This window comes from Citrus sinensis, chromosome 5, assembly GCF_022201045.2.
Source record: "Citrus sinensis cultivar Valencia sweet orange chromosome 5, DVS_A1.0, whole genome shotgun sequence".
In the NCBI taxonomy this organism is placed as follows: Eukaryota; Viridiplantae; Streptophyta; class Magnoliopsida; order Sapindales; family Rutaceae; genus Citrus; species Citrus sinensis.
The window spans coordinates 11518468-11536009 of record NC_068560.1 but is presented as its reverse complement, the minus strand read 5'-3'; the positions used below and the strand labels follow the sequence as shown (position 1 = coordinate 11536009).

At 34.3% G+C, this 17542-nt stretch overlaps 1 protein-coding gene and 1 long non-coding RNA gene across 2 annotated transcripts; one reads left to right on the top strand and one right to left on the bottom strand.

The window, feature by feature from the left end:
• Positions 1-1821: 1821 nt before the first annotated feature.
• LOC102610238 (uncharacterized) lies at positions 1822-2786 on the top strand. Its single transcript, XM_052441083.1, has one exon. The coding sequence runs from the start codon at positions 1953-1955 to the stop codon at positions 2784-2786; it is 834 nt and encodes a 277-aa protein (XP_052297043.1). The 5' UTR covers positions 1822-1952.
• Positions 2787-3292: 506 nt separating this feature from the next.
• On the bottom strand, positions 3293-5976 carry LOC127902593 (uncharacterized). The gene is made up of 2 exons (XR_008055007.1): positions 4288-5976; positions 3293-3509 (listed from the first exon to the last, which is right to left on the bottom strand). It is a non-coding gene; the product is annotated as an uncharacterized LOC127902593 (long non-coding RNA).
• Between the last annotated feature and the right edge of the window lie 11566 nt (positions 5977-17542).

Genomic DNA, 17542 nt, shown 5'->3' with positions numbered 1-17542 from the left:
CAATAAGAGGCTTCATTTTCGTATAAAAAAGTTGAATGACAGAGAATATTAATAAATTAGTATCAAGCTGCAGATCTATCTTGTTTAATTTTATTTTGCGGAAAGATTTGGTAACGAGTTGGACACATGATGTCGGAAAAATTTGAAATGCATGGAGAATAAAACATTTCCCATCTTCTTCTAGGCAGGACAAAGAAACTGAGGTTGTGATTAAAATGTTACTTGAGCTGGAAGTAATCTCTTATGAGTGTTCTAAAATTGCTGCTTTCCTTCATCACCAGCCTAAAGTCATCATCAAAGCTGAAGTTTTAGTATTGATTAAACAATAAAATATCGTAGACTATTCCATGTTTTTTGAACCATTGTGCATGTAAGATCAACAAATATGACTCTATAATATCAGAAAAATGTTAATGAAGTTTGTTAGTGACATGCTGCAGTAAACGGAGAGCACCTTAATTACCTTAATAAGCATATAGCATCTCGGATTTTGAGTCCATCATAATAATATAACTAGAATAAGCTGCTGAATAAGATCCTATGTCACCTCAAATTTTATTTTGAAACTTCAAAATCTTTCATGCACATCACAGCTCTTTCAAGTTTTGTGATGTTAGCATGTTTGTTTCAACTTTTGTGGTCATTTTATATCTATTCTTCCTCTTGCTCAATTTTGATGATCACTTTGACCCAGAGATAAAGGACAGTAGTGATTTTAGAACATCAGAATGCTTGCTTCCCCCTCGTGTAACATTTTAATAACAACTTCAGACTCTTTGTCGTGGCTGGAAAGAGACGGGACATGTTTATCATCCATACATTTCAAAAATTTCCAAGGCATTGCGGATTGATATATAGTTTCTTCACGGCCTTCCTAGGAGGGCTAAGTATTTCTTAGCTTCACGTGCAAGTTCAGTTTTTCCTGGTGCACATTCTTTGGTTTGCAGCAGACCATATTTGGCTGTGCTGCATAAATCCAAGAGCCTGAGAGTTCCATCCAGCAACTCATCAAAACATTTTCTATGCTGTTATTGGGTTTAAATTGGTTGAGGAAGAGGCAACTGGGCTAACTAATAAAGTAGTGCATCTAATTTATGAACTAGGAATGGCAAGCTGCTGGGGCAAGAATGGTTAGCCAAGGCAGCTCTGTTTCAATCCACAAGAAGTTTAAATGCTGAATTCACTTAAATAATTTTCTTTCTTTCTCCTGGCGGCATCTCCTCAATATAAACCAAAGTGTAAGGGAGACAAAAGGAATCTCATCCTTTGTCGTTAGGAGCTGGATGTGACTTCAGTCCCAAGATCAGAAAGAAATTTTGTATTCTCAATGTCTCCCCACGCCATGTCTCCCAACACATCACCAATTTTTATATTGTAATTTAGACGGATCTGCGGTGTGCCGCTACTTTATTTTCTCTGCTGTTCAATTTTATATCTGATCCAGCACGGCTACTTCTTTCTCTCCGAGGCAATGTCTACGCATCTGGCATACAATTATTATGCGAGATTGTCTTATGTTCTGATCTGTATTCATGCAATCTGTTTAGCTTAACATTTGGGGGCCAAAATAATTAGTCTCCATATGAAAATGTGCCATAAACACTCATGGTACAACTTTAAATGGCTAGATAATTCGTTGGAGACCTGATGGTAGTGAGACATTGCATGAACATCGCTGATACAATATCTGAGAAGCTGGTGTGAAGATAATAATGTGATTTTGAAGCTTTAAAAACAAGCTGAGGAGATAGTGGGAGGAGACAATGTATAAAATTAGCTGATATAATGTTTAGATCAAGATCGAAAGCATGTTGCTATTTGACATTTTAAAAGAAGATGGGATTCCTCTTGTCCCCCTCATCTACTGATATATATAATGTGCATTTGGTTATCAAATGAAGGCAAAATATTAATTCAACTTCTAGGCTCTCTCATTCACAGCAAGAGAAAAAATGGCAACCTCTTTCCACGTTCGATCAAACAGTTTGCCTACTAAATCACACCCATTCACTTCAGAAGTTGAAGAGACTTTGAGCAGATTAAGGTCTTCTCAAGCTGCTTCAACTATAGGCCACAACATAAACGGCCTTCAAGATTTACATGATTGTGTTGATAAAATCCTTCAATTGCCCCTCATTCAACAAGCTTTATTGCAAGCCGGTAACAGGAAATTGGTTGATGAGCTGTTGAATGGATCTTTGAGGATCTTGGATACTTGTAGCATTGCTCAGAATGCATTGCTGCAATCTAAGGAATTCGTACAAGGACTTCAATCAGTTTTGCGCAGACGAAAGGGCGATGAAACTGAGCTTACAAGTGAGATTAAGAAATACTTAGCCTCCAGGAAGGCGGTGAAAAAGACAATCCATAACGCCTTGGGGAATTTGAAAGGCATCGAAAACAAATGCTCATCTCCAATCAGTGAGAAACATGTTAGCATGTTGAAAGAGATTGAAGAGGTCACCTTCACTATATTTGAATCCTTACTGTCCCTTATCTCGGGGCCAAGGACTGGATCAATGCTAGGCGGCTTCTCACTGGTTTCAAAGCTAATCCGCCCCAAAAGAACAGCATGCGAAGAAGATGAAAAAGACATTAATGAGTTTGTGAAGGTGGATGCTGCACTCGTTGATCACAAGGCTATTAAATCTGATAACATCTTTTGCTTGCAAAACCAGCTAAAAGAATTGGAGTCCAGCATTCAAGATCTTGAAGAAGGACTCGAATCATTGTCTAGGCGTTTGATCAAAGCTCGAGTCACCCTTCTCAACATCCTCAACAATTAGATTACAAAATGTTTATACCGAATTCATACTTGTACATCAAAATTATACTTGTACATTACTGCAATCATATAATTTTGAATACAAACGCACTACTAGAAAAATGAGTTTTACTGACACTAATTTAGCGTCAGTAATTACTTTTATTGACACTTGTTAATTGTGTCAGTGTTGCTCAAGCCAGAACACACTGACACTAATTTTTAGTGTCAGTGATTTTTGTGTCAGTAATTTGTTTCACTATAGTATCACTAAAATAATGACACGATGATGTTGGTATTTAGTGATACTATTTACACGTCAGTAATTTATGTGACTATAGTATCAGAAACTGACTCGATAATATAAAAAATTATTATTATTATTTTAAATAGGTAGTGTCAGTATTTAGTAATGTTATGCTGCTTTTGATTAATAGTATATTTTTATTTTAATTATATTTTTCGTGTTTGTTGTACAACCAAAAGAAAACTCGAAATATATTTATTATTAAATATCTTGCAACACAATTCATATAATAAACATCTCAAATAGATCACATAAATTCACACAATTCAACTACATCACTATATGTAAAAGACTTAACATAAGTATCAAATTAAATTTTCAACAATCTCTAAACAACAAGTGCTAACTACTACTCAATTAAGTTTCCAACCTAAAGTAAAAAAAAAAAAAAAGCACAAGGTCACTCAATATCCATCCACGGCTTCATTTTTTTCCCACCTACAAATGCATAAAATCAATTAGTATACTGTGAAAAATAAATCTTAGTTATTTTGAAGCAAAAATACTCATAAATTACTTCAATATGGAAGAGTAGGATTAAAAGAAGCAAGTTAAGGAATCAGAAAAAGAAATTGTAGAATCTACACATTCCCAAGTTAATTACAGCCTGCAATAATGATACCAAAATTGCTTCACCAAAAGTATAAAGAGAACACTTAATAAGTACATCAATATTCAGTAATGATGACATAAACGATGGTGTCTACAACTTGACGAGCATAAGTTATTTTTTTTGTAATCTATTTCATTGTCTAAATTTAAAGTAAACAATACTATAATATATGATCAAATACATTAAGTTAACAAGCACTATAACATTTATAGTGCCCACATTCAACGATGATCAGTTGGACCGAAAGCCATAAATTGAAAAAAAAAAGATATTTAATGAGCTTAAAGAGGAAAAATAAAAATTAACAAAATTTAAACGACTAGTGAAGAAATTAACCAAGCCGAGATGAAAAACAGAAATAGAAGGCCACTATAAGCCAAACATTACAAATCAGGTTGCTTTTTAAGACATGAACCCAGTTTCCAATTACAGTACTTTGCAATTCTTTAAAAAAAAAAAAAGGGTTTCCCAATTACTAAATCTTTTTAGGTTTGAAGTGGATTGATAATTAAATTGACGAAAGAAAGGAAAGTGGAGCAAAAATTAGATTCAAGTATGGGTCAAGTAAAAAAGTAAAAGATAAAAATCAGATTCAGTGCAAACCTGGGTTTCAAACGATTAGCAAAGGAACAACTTCTTCTTTCTTCAATCTAATATTCTTCTTCGAACATGGAATACTAACAAAATACAATTAGTAATTCATAAACATATAGTAAAATGAGATAGGTATTTTTTTAGAGGAGATTGAGAAATACATATTTGATTGAAGAAAGAAAACACAAAAAAAAAAATGGACCAGGTTTCCTCAAAGAAAAGCAAAATGGGAAAATAGGGGAATAGTCTATAGAAAAACCAACCCACCGCCCTTGGAGAACCATCCTTCTTCTGAGCAAAAATCTATACAAGATTAGCCCAAACCTCCAATATAGTAAAATGGGTTCGACGAACTATTTCTAATCTTTCATTTGCAAAGTAAAGCTAAAATTAGAATTGTCTACTAACAACCTTCCTATAGTTTGCCCACTATATTATTAGATGTTCTCAATTAAACATGTGAATAATATATATATATATATTATTTTCATAAAAGGTAATTAATAGAGAAACTTCTCTGTAGTATTTTCATACCTGTGCCAAAACAGAGAAGAGAAAGAAATGGTGTCTGACCTCGGTGGTAAAGGAACCGCTATGGTAAAGGAACAAACATGGATGAAAAATAAACTTGTGCAAACGGAGCCACTAGCATTTTGCAAGAATTAAAGATTTTGGGTGAAATCCTCTCTTATAAACACTTATTTGTATAGGGAGCATGCATACTTCCGAGTATGATATAATTCTATAAAATTTAGACTCCCGATAGATAGATAACACGTATTAGCATTAATTAAATGGAAGCATCAACAATAATCAATAAATCATTATGGAAAAAAAAAATAAAAATGAAAGGAGCTGAGGCACACCATTGTGATGCAAGATTGACAATCAAAAGAACTTGTCCCTTGTAGATGCTAAGATCAACATCCTGTCCCTTAGCATCCTGCAAATAAGATAAATTTTTATAAAAATTAAAAAATATATCTGTCAAATCCCAAATTGAATTAAAAATCAAAAAAAGGGAAAGAAAATGAAAGGAACACAAATAATAAAAATAAAGCTGAATTTAACAATGAAATCTTGAACAGAAGTTTTCAATTGGCTTGTCATTATATAATCCAATTTCAAAGTGAAAAAACAAGGCCTTGAAACCAAAGAAATTGGCTTAGCTTTTTATGGTCTCAAAAGGGTTTGCTTATAATTCCAAGTAAAATGTTTTGTCAAAAAGGCTGAAGCTTGTCGTGGCGGAAGAGGAGCGGCAGCAGTGACCAAGACGAGCAGCAGTAGCGACGTACACAAATGACAGCAGCGACGTACAGAAACGTAATTAACAGATTAACTCCTCTGTAGTATTTTCATACATGTGCCAAAAGAAAGAAGAGAAAGAAATGCTTCTTGATCTCGGCGGTAAAGGAACGGTGGCTGGCTGGGCTGAAGTTGATGTGACGGCATAAAAGCGGTAGCAGCGACGTACTGAAAAGTGGCTAGCTAGTCGTCGGTGGCTGAAGCTTGACAACAGCAGAGCAAAGGCGGCAGTGACGTCAAGGAATGATAGCCGACAACAGTGAAAGTCGAGGAGCAGCGGCCGACAGCAGTGAAAGTCGAGGAGCAGCGGCCGACAGCAGTGAAAGTCAAGGAGCAGGGGAGCGGCGGCAGCAACTTAAGAAGTGGTTTGTTTGATTAGGTTAGATTTAGGGTTTCTTATTTTCATTTTATACTTTGAAAAATTATATAGTGTAGTTGTTCACATTGTAATTTAATAAAACAACAAACTATAAGTCGACACGTGGTCAAGTAAAATTATTATTATTAACAACGAATTACAAGTTGACATGTGGCAAAATAAAAAATATTATTCTCAAAACTATTATTATTATTATTATTATTATTATTGTCCACAAAGTAATTGTGTAAAATTTAATTAAATAAAAAAATTAATCAAATTGAAAATTTAAAAACACATGCATCAATGGTTTGCACTCTAAACTTACAAATTTTAAGTTTAGAGATCTTGAGTTCGAGTTCAAATTAAAACAAAATTAATAATATTATTTTTTTATCACTGATGCTTTAGTATCAATAATCATTGACTTTTAAGCTACTGACACCTTAGTATCAATGATTTATGATACATACTTGTTAAAGGCGGAAAATGGTCCAAATGTACACCATTTCTGACACTTTTTACTAAGTGTCAGAAACAAAGTGTCAGTAAATGTCATTTTTGTAGTAGTGACGCAAAGTATTATGTGATATATTCTGGAGTACCTCAAGTGTTTCCATTTAATTTTTAATGTCAGAAGTCAATGATTCAACATGTAAATGGGTTAATTAATTTTAAGAGTAAAAAATTAATCTTATTGTAAAACCTATTTATCAAGTGTTAGACACATAATGCCAATAATAGAGGCTTGAATGCAATTCAAAAAGTAGACATTGTTAATTAAGTTGTCCAGATTCCAATTGTCTCTTGGTAGATGATAGAATAATACTAATTAAGGAGATTCACATGCACGGTAGACTCAATCTTCACACACGTTAGGTAAAAATAAAATAAAATAATTATAAAACGCTGTTTAATATACGTACATGGAGTTGTCAAGATTCCAGTTATGTACAGATCAAACAAAATCAAACCTAGCAAATTTTGACGTTTCACGTAGAGTCGGTTTGGGAATGCTATAACTTTTAAAATAATTGTTGTTAGTTATACTGTAAAAATAACTAGTTGATAAGAGAATCAATTAAGTGTTTGATGAATTTTGTTTTCAGAAGTACTGTGAGTTTTGAAAGCAGTTATGGATGTTTGGTAAATTTTACTGTTGAAAACAAATGATTAAAATGTATATAATGTAGGATAAAATTTACTTATATATATAAAAACATGTACATATAATCTTTTTAATTGTGTAGTATAATAATTTTTACTAAAAATAAAATTTATAATATATTGATTTTATTTTTATTTTTTATCTTAAAACAATTGATAATTAAATTTATAATATAGTGAAACAAATTTAATAATAATTCGACCAACAAATTGATATTAACAAATTTGTATTAATGAATTATAATAAAAATTTATTAAAACATTGATTTTTTTTCCAATTTGAATAAGAATATTTTTGGGTTTAGGTAATAATTTTAAGGATATTTAAAAATTGTATTAAAGGATAAAATTGATTCTCAAAATCTAAATCTAAAAGTTACTCATTCTCTTCTTTTCAAAATCAGCTGTAGGAATGGTTGATTTTGACAACAGTGATTTTGAATTTTTTTTACCAAACACTAAAATTAGCTTTTAAATTTTCAAAATCACTTTTAAACCTCCCAAAAGCAATTCCAAATGGACTCATAGTAGACTTAGATCTCGAAGGCTTTCAAGTGGCGAAGCGTGCTAGGTGTCTCTTTTTTACAAGGGCACTATATAAATTAGCAGGATTAACAGATCACATTTCATTTTCCTATCCTATAGAAAAACATATAACAACCAAGTATAGGAATCTTGTCTTTTATTACATGACAATCATATTTATAAGCATTACAATCATATTCATAAACATTGATGACCATTTTGATCCTTAATCCAACGTTGGACTTATATGTGAATAATTATGTATTGCAAACTATCTTATAAGGTTAAGGCCAATTAAAAGTGATCTATTAAGATTTTCAGTAATTTGGGCTTTAATGTATCTAATAGGGTATGACATTTAATGTGTAGAGACTTAAGGGTAATTTCTATTACTAAGATGGGCTAAAGAAAGAATACTTAGTGATAACAAGAAAATTATTTTTATAAGTGTTTATGGTTCTCAAGTCACACGTAATATTCAATTATTTTCTAACATTCTATTATCAAAGAGAGTACAGAGAAAAATTTGAAGGATTCTTTAGGATAACATATTGATCTGGAAGGCAAACCACACATCCTTAGAAAACAATTGCACATTATGTATTTAGGCATGCTTCCACATATTCTATTATTGATTCTTTGTGATGCAAAACAAATGTTCCTAAAATTTAAATGATTGTTTTTATCAAAGGATTAAGCCTTCTAGAATTAACTAAATTTGAAAATTCAGAAAGTAAGAAAAATAATTTTTGAAATCTGATTTTTAAATTATTCGTAAATTTTGAGTTAAAGGTTAGCGGTACTCGTTATCACTACTGGCATCACCATAGTCGGCCTAGGTTGTCCAAGCTGCGTCGAGGAAAAAAAAAAGTCGCGGCCAAATGCCACTGCATATGGAAAAGCGGGGGCTAGAAAAAAAAAGGGAGAGACGGCTTTAGGGCCAAGCAAGCGGTGGCCTACCAGATTCAGCAGAAGCGGTGGCCATGGCCGCCACATCAAGAAAAAGGAATTAAAAAAAAAAGGTTTCAATAAAGATTTGGGGACTGGTTTAAGATACAGTTCGGGTCAACACATCCAAATCTAGCCTGAACCGGTTAATAGTTAACCATTGACCGACCAACTGTAATGTTGACTTTGATTTTTACCTAAAATTTTTTAAAGGTAATTCAGTGTAATTTTAAATTTAAATATTGGTATGTTTACATATATTTTGAGATGAATTAAATGAAGCAACAAGTCACCAAAGTGACTTCTCTTATGGAAATTAGTTTATTTTGGAATATAAACGGTTGTGTATATATGCTTTCAGTGAATATCAATCGGCCTAAAGGAAAGTCTATATTTGACAAAATTGCATGTGCACCTACAGTAATAAATGCGTAATGATTATTTAGTTTACATGTGAGCAATAAATTGACCCAAAGCAAGATTCATTATTTGACATGTTCTTATTATCAATGTCTAATTGTTGCACCAAGATATCATTTACAAGTTAATATTTTATCTAAAAATAAAATGTTAATCGAGTGTCTAGTATCTTGAGTTGGGGTTTACTTTTATTTGAATTTATTTTTTTTTTGAAACTTATAAAAACTTGTTTTGATTGCTTGTTATTCACTGTTTAGTTATGACTCCTGCTAATGTTACTGCAACATCAATTATATTCATATACTAAATGATTTTAACTTCAAGTTGTGGCAAAAGAACATTTTAATAGTTCTCTCGCAATCATAAATCTCAACCTTGCATTAAGAGTTGATTGTTGCCTGCCTATGAGAGTACTTTTAATGACAAAAAGAATTTGGAAAGGTAGGAGAAATCATATATATATATAATGATTATAAAAGATGTCATTCTTAAAGCATTTAAGGGCTTAATATTTAATAAGATAAATATGGCTAAGGAGTTCCTTGTAGATATTAAAAGGAGGTTTGTCAAGAACAAAAAGGTAAAAACATGTACGTTCTTCACACTTCAATCTGAAATACAAGTTATATAACCCTAGAGGGGGTGAATTGATGTTTTAAAACTTAAGTTGAGCAAACCACAATAATTCAACTTAATTCTTAATGGAATCAAAAATAATAAATTCAATAAATCACAAAAATAAAAAAGTAAAGGAAGAGAAAACAAACACAAGGATTTTTATGTGGTTCGGCAATCCCCGCCTACATCCACGCCTCCAAGCACAACAAGTTTGAAGATTTCATTATCCAAACTTTCCAAGGATTCAAAAGCTTACAATTGACTTCCAGGGTATTAATGAACCTTTACAACAAGAGATTATCCCCAATCCCTTAACCTAAGTGTATCCCAACACTTATAACCTCTCAATTTAATTTTACAAAAATTTCTCTCATACAATGTGGTTGACTACAAATGAAAGCTTAATATGTGTGAATAAATAAAATGAATACACAGAGTTTATGCTTTTAGATTTGCACAGAAATGCTCAAAATATTAATGGTTGCATCATCCTAAATGAGTTTGATTTAAGCCAATTTATAGTTGAAGAAGAAAACTATTCGTTATTGACTTTCTGGTGATAACCGGCTTGCCGCTTTTATGAATCTGGTTAGCCGCTTTTATTTCAGTGAGTTTCTACCCATAACCGGTTTGCTGCTTTCTTCAATCTGGTTACCCGCTTGCTACAGTGACTATGTTTCCAAAAATTACAGTTTTGTCCTAAGCCTTTATAAAATTATGTTATGGCCCAAAACGTCATAAAACTTTGTAAAAAAGTCCAATTTTAGAATTTTTAAATAATTATTGTCATTCTCAAAACTTTCTTCAATTATGATATGGCCCAAATATGTGAAAATTATAGTATAGCCTAAAATGTTTTAAATATTTGCAAATAGGTCCAAATTCAGAATTCAAAACAATTCTTAATAAAATTAGTCTTTTTTCATTTTAGTCCACATCCTGAAAAATAACTAATTTCGTAAAATCATTTTCTTATATTAAAAGCATAATGTGTAATCCTTTATTTTATCTAAAACATGTGGTTAGTTATTATCAAAATCAATATTCTATAGCCATATAGGCTAATAATCTCCCCCTTTTTTATGATGACAAAACACATTATAAAAATTTTATTTAGTTATGACAAACTCCCCCTTAATCAATGCAAGATGAAAAAAAAATTGAAAAAGATAAAAAAGACTCCCCCTGCATAAATGCAAATGAATATATTTCATAATAAATAATTTTTTTTTACATATCATATCTCTCCCTTCAACATCAAAAAGAGTAAAAAGCTCCCTCTATCGATTATCAAAATCTCAAGGCAAGCACATTAGTTCTACATGATCCAAAACATAAGTGAAAAACATAATCAATCATATCAAATACACATAATCCAAAATCATAACAAACATCCATATTATCAAAATGGAAGAAAATAAAAGAACATAAAGCAGTAAATGTTAGTGTGTCCAAATACAAACATAAGAGACTACTGAGGTGGTGAGGATGGTGGTGATCAGGGTGGAAACAAATATGGAATGCCAAAGTACTCAAAGAGGAGGCATTGTCCATGAATTAGTTGTTCATGCTGCTATGAGAGGCGCTGGTGCTCCTCAAGAATGTGCTGCTGAAAATCAGTCTGTCGTACAAAGAGAGTCCTCACCTCATCCATAAGCTGCTAAAGAGTAACCTCTTCAGAGGCAGAAGGCTCTGGAGGAGGTAAAGCAGGTGTAGAGGCAGACACTGGACGGTCTCAACGTCGACGCTGGCCCTAAAATGGAAGCGAAAAATCAAGTAGTTGAACGATTGGGACTACATCATTAAGTGGCTGATCATCACTCGGAATAAGAAAAGTGTACTTATTGTCAGTAAATTTTACTCAAGCTCCATTACGTCACTCAAATCCTAAGGCACTTACAGCTTCATCCCCGATACTCTTAGAAGGCTTACACGATGGTTCATGGATAGGTACCCCAAAATGTTTAAGGATTTGGATGATAAAATGACCATACAGAAGGGAACGAGTAATCAACTTATGTATAAAAAGCATAGTTCGAATAATGAGTACCCTAAGTTGATCGAACGACGTCTAAGGATGCAATCAATCAAGGCAACATCCATATGGGAAACCTCATCTAAATGTCTTGACCTACGAAACACAATGGTCTAAATAAAACAAAGTGATATCCGAGTTTGAAGACAAAGACATTGAGTTCGAAAATGAATATTACAATCATCATCAGAAAGATCAATACGACGACGTATTTCTTAACAGCATCAATATGAACATAATCATCAATATTGGGAGATTTCATAAGAGAAAAAATTTCTAAGCTAATATTAGAGGTTCCTAGGATGGAATTCAACTCCGAATCATCAAATTCAATTGAAACTCCTCCAACATTGGTGATTACTTAATTCTCTTTCTCCACGGAAGTATCCATATTTGAGTAAAATACTTTCACCAAGTCAGGAGACACATTCTTCTTAATCACTAGAGTATTAATCCAACCAACTTCTTCCAACAATTAAAACAAATTTCTATTACTAATACTAAGACTATGAAGCTAATTCGTTAAAACAAAAAATATAAGAAGTACCCACGGGTCATGAAATTGTGATGAAATTGTTTGACTAAATGCTTGGCCAGAAAATGTGTAGACTCAAAGGTGGACTGATTGGAAGAGCCCCTCCTTGCCGTGGTTGTTTGGCTTGTTGAACCAGTTATTTTCCTTTTCCTCTAACTGGCCTTGAACTTGACATGATAATATAGAGTGATTTGATGATAAATAAAGCAATAAAACGGATTATAATGAGGTTGAAAAGGGATATTTGGGTTCAATTCGGTTTTCTTTCATCTCGGTGAAATACAATCGGGGGGGGTGGAAATTGGCTTAAGATGAAGTAATTTAGAGAGAGAAAATTCGGTTGAAAAACTAGGTTTGATTTGGGATCTAGTGATTTAAGTGATGGAAATGAATTTGAAGGATGATTTTTGACACAAGGAATGATGGGGAATGATTTTCGTGAATTGGTTTGATGTAAAAAATGGATGAAGATGATGGATTTTGGAGTGAGAAATAGAGAGGATGTGTAACATATGCACTTTGATTTTTCCTAATTATGTCTATGATTTGATTTTTCCTCTTCGATATTAATTTTAAAATTGTCACAACATTAAATCTAGATAGATTGAGCGCGATTAAAAGCTCGGGTAGTCGGATTTTATTTTCGTCACGGATCCGGTATTAGCTTAATTTGTATTAAGCTTAAGTGCAAAAAAAAAAAAAAGCTAGTTTCTATAAATGGAAAGTGGGAAGCTGGTTTCCAAAAAAGGAAAGAAAGAGGGGCACGTGAGAGAGAAGGAGAGAGAGAGATTGATCCGGTTTGCCCGCGAATCTGACCCGACCCGTGACCTTGACCCGAACGGATCTCGCGATTTCAGCCACCTCACCGGCCGAGCTTGGTACCGATCTAAAGCTTGGAAGCCTGCCGTCATAACTCAACCATCCTCGTTGCCGGAAAATGATTAGAACACCGCCGTTTGAAGCTCAAAAATTCACAGCCAAAAACCCATCGCCATCGCCGTCGATTTCGCCGAAGTTTGGGCACACCTCTAGCTGGGTTCTACTCCTCACATCACCAGCATCATTTTCCGACCAACCTTGTCACCTGAAACAGCCGGATTGTCGACAATCGTCCACTTGGAAAGCTCGCGGCTTTGGGAGCACGATCCGCCGCCATCGCCGCATGTGGGAGGTCACCGCTGACACCGTTGGACTCACCGAGGTCTGAACTATCAGACCTAAGCTTCCCGTCGTCGTTGACTGAAGTCCAGTCACCGTTGATCGGCAGGGGCAATTCGGTAAATTCATAAAACTTTAGGGTGAATTTGTAATTTGTGGAATCAGTGGATAATTTGGTAATTTTAGATTAGGGTAGTGAGGTAATTTGAGATTTCTAGGGTAATTTGGTAATTTAAGTTGTTAAGGACATTTTAGTAATTTTGCGCTCCGAGGGTAATTTCGTAATTTCTGACATTGTGGTAATTTCGTGATTTGAATTGAGGACAATTTAGTAATTGAAGATTCTGAGGATAATTTTGGTAAAATAATGATGTTGGGGGCATTTTGGTAATTTTGGCATGTAGGGGTATTTTGGTAATTTTGTGCATGCAGGAATAGTTTATTGTTGATAGATATTCTTTTCAAGAATTATTATGTAAAATTAGTTGTATTTCAAATTTACGGAGAATGATTATGTAGTTTCCTTGATTAGGAGGATCCGCAAACAAGAATCAACCTGCGGACGTTGTTGATACCGAGTCTGGACTTCGTCACTGTGAGTGGAATATACAAAACCTATTTTCATAGTATATGCTGATTTTATAATACAATGCAGTATGTTTTGATAAATAAGTATTTGATGCTTCGATTTAATGATTTTCTAGAAAATTGATTTTTATCTATGTGTTGATATTTATTGTTATTAAGAATGAGTTTAATGAATGATTTTGTTATCGTTTTTGAGTAAATGCATGATATTAGAATTGAGTGGATTTTGAAATATGTTGAATAAAAAGAAAATGAGATTTCAGATGTGATTATATGTTTATGTACATGTGTATAAAATGTTGTTTGGAAAATCATTGGATAATACCCTTCCCCTCCAGATACAGATAATACGAGATGAATACAGAGATACAGATGAGATGAGATAGAGGCCTTTGGGGCCCGTCTAAACACACATAGAGGCTTTGGGCCTTGTGTTTGGGCGTTTTTGCCTTTTGGGGGCTTATGCATGCAGTATGATGATTACAGAGATACAGATGTTGAGATACATGAGATATGAGATGAGATTTCCCCGTCTATCCGTTGTAGCTCTGGGGCATGATGGTTCCCTGATTGCCCGTCCGTCGAGGTCCGGATATGATGAGATCATTCCCCTGGGTACTTGTTTGATGATAGTTTTTGGTATTCAGTATTTGATATTATAAGTATTATGATTTCATTGATTTTATGCAGATTTATATAATATAGTTATTTCAGTGACTGATTGGAATTGAATATGTTTATATAAGTTCTTATGATATTTTGATGAAATTGATTTGAGAAAGATTAAATCATTTTAAATAAATTTATTTTTCAAAAACTACTATCCACTCACTGAGCTCACTGAGTTTTATACTCACCCCGTTTTTATTTTATTCCCCCCCCCCCCAACAGGAGATTTGCAGGTACATCAGTCGACCCAGCAACGATAGTTAGATTTGAAATTGTGGCCACGTGATGGTGCTAAGAGTCGTAGATTTAATATTTTGGTATTTGGGATTTTGCGAATTGTATTTATTTGTTATATTTTTTAATTAAGGATAACCGTTGTATTTTAATATTAGAATGATTTGGGTGATATTTGGTATGTTGACTTGAGAAGTTGGTTATGAAGGGTGGATGGATATTGAATTATTTTGGGAGTATTGTTTTGTAAATTGCAGGTTTAGGGATGTTTTATTTATAGGGGAGATTCTGTCGAATTTTTGATAGAATTCTTAGATATCATAATTATTATTGATTCGATTACACGAGTTTAGATAGACTTGCCCTGGGGGTGCGGGACGGGTCATTTCAGGATGAAATGATTTTAGAGAGAGAGGAAGATCCGGTTTACCGAAAGAGGAAGGAGAAGATGAATAGGTTATAAACACACGAATTCGGCTAACCAGATTTTCCTAACCGGTTAACCGGTTGTGTGCAGCAAGTAAAGAACGCGAATCTGGTTTTCCAGATTTCATAACCGGCTATCCGGTTGAGTCCAGCAAAGAGCAAACACGAATCTGGTTTTTCGAATTTCATAACCCGCTATCCAGTTGAGTTCAGTAAGGGTCAGATTGAATTCGGCTTTCCAGTTGATTAGAAATAGTATACCGGTTAAGCTTCTGAAAATATTTTTTAAATTTGGTAAGCTCTTAGATATGGGTGGGCATTTTACCCGACCTGACCCGACCCGACCCGATAAATTTCGGGTTCGGGTCGGTTCGGGTCGGGATTGAAACCCGATCGGATTGAAATTTACAAACCCGATTAGGTTGTGATCGGTTCGGGTCAAAGCCGACCCGATCCGAATACCCGATCGGGTTCCTAAAAAAAAAAAAAAAACCTAAGCTAACACTGCACACAGCACACAACCACACACACATACGCTGCTGCACACACAGTCACACAAACACAACACAAATCACAGATTCATTCACAGAACAAACACACAAACACAAGGCTGCTGTTGCGCACAAAACACATCCACGGACCGCACCCAATGGCCAACAGCAAGTCAGCAATGGAGTCCACACCTCAAGAAGCATCCGCCTATGTGCTCACTGCTGCTCGACGTTGCTGCGAGTTCGCTGGTCCACGATTACTGTTGTTGCGCGAGTGTTCGTCATCCCGTCTACTGCTGCGCGAGTGTGCGTCATCTCGTCTACTGCTGCACGTCTGTGGCCACTGATTTGTATCCAAGTGCCAAGTGTCACCCCCCCAATCTGAATTTTGTTGCTCCAAGACCCGAATCCGATCTGTTTTTTGCTGCTGCTCCAAGACCCGAATCCGATCTGCATTTTGCTGCTGCTCCAAAACCCGATCTGCATTTTGCTGCTCCAAGATTCGACCCGAACTGCATTCTATTGTTCCAAGACCCAAAATCAACCCGATTTTTTGACCCGATCCGAACTGATCCGAACATATATCGAATCGGGTCGAGTCGGGTTGGGTTGTAAGTTAGGGTTGTATTCGGATCAATATTTCCCCAACCCGAAACCCGATCGGATTGACCCGAACCCGACCTGAACCCGATTTTGCCCACCCCTACTCTTAGACTTGTATTATACATACCTATTTATTTTTTGCTTAAAAATTGATGAATTTTAAATCATTTTGAGATTCAAAACTTTTCAATAATCTATTTAATACATGAAAGATAAATACATACAAGAGCAAACATATCAACTTAATCAACAAATCATAATTCAAGATGCAACATTCATCATTCCAAGCTCATGTCTCATCTTTATAAATTGCTCTTCACTAAGGGGTTTTGTAAAGATATCCGCAAGTTGATTTTTAGTAGAAACAAACTTAATCACAATATCTCATTTTTTAACATGATTTCTAAGAAAATGATGTCTAATTTTTATATGCTTGGTTCTAGAATGTTGAATGGGATTCTTGGATAGATTGATAGCACTAGTATTGTCACATAAGATAGGTATTTGATCAAGATTAATACCATAGTCTCTAAAGGTTTGTTTCATCTAAAGGGCTTGTGCACAAAACTACCTACGGCAATATATTCTACCTCGGTGGTTGAAACTGCAACCGTATTTTGTTTCTTACTAAACCAAGAGACAATTGAATGATCCAAAAAGGGACATGTTCCACTAGTACTTTTTCTATCAACCTTATATCCGGTAAAGTCGGCATTCAAATTAAATCAATATGAGTTCCCCTAGGATATCAAAGGCCAAGATTGATGGTGCCGATCAAATATCGAAAAATTCGTTTAACGGCGAGCAAGTGTGACTCTTTAGGACAAGATTAAAATCTAGCACACATGCATACACTAAACATAATCTCATCCTACTGGCGGTCAAACAGAGTAAGAATCCGATCACACCTTCAAAAAAATCCTTTTCAAAATTTAGCATAAAACCCATAGTTTTCAAAGGTCTCAAAATCTCACTTTAGTCCAAAATTTGAAAATATGAGATTTTCCTTAGGCGGCATGCTTCTAGCCTCAGGTGGTTAGCCGCTCACTCTCTGTCCAATTTTGGATTTTAAATGTTTGGATTACATTTGGGTCCTCAAACATTCATAAATTATAGTATGGCCCAAAACATTTCAAATGTTTGCAAAAAGGTCCAACTCTGGAATTCAAAATAATACTTATTAA

Coding starts and splice junctions, on each gene's coding strand:
- LOC102610238 (XM_052441083.1), top strand. CDS start 1,953: ATGGCAACCTCTTTCCACGTTCGATCAAACAGTTTGCCTACTAAATCA.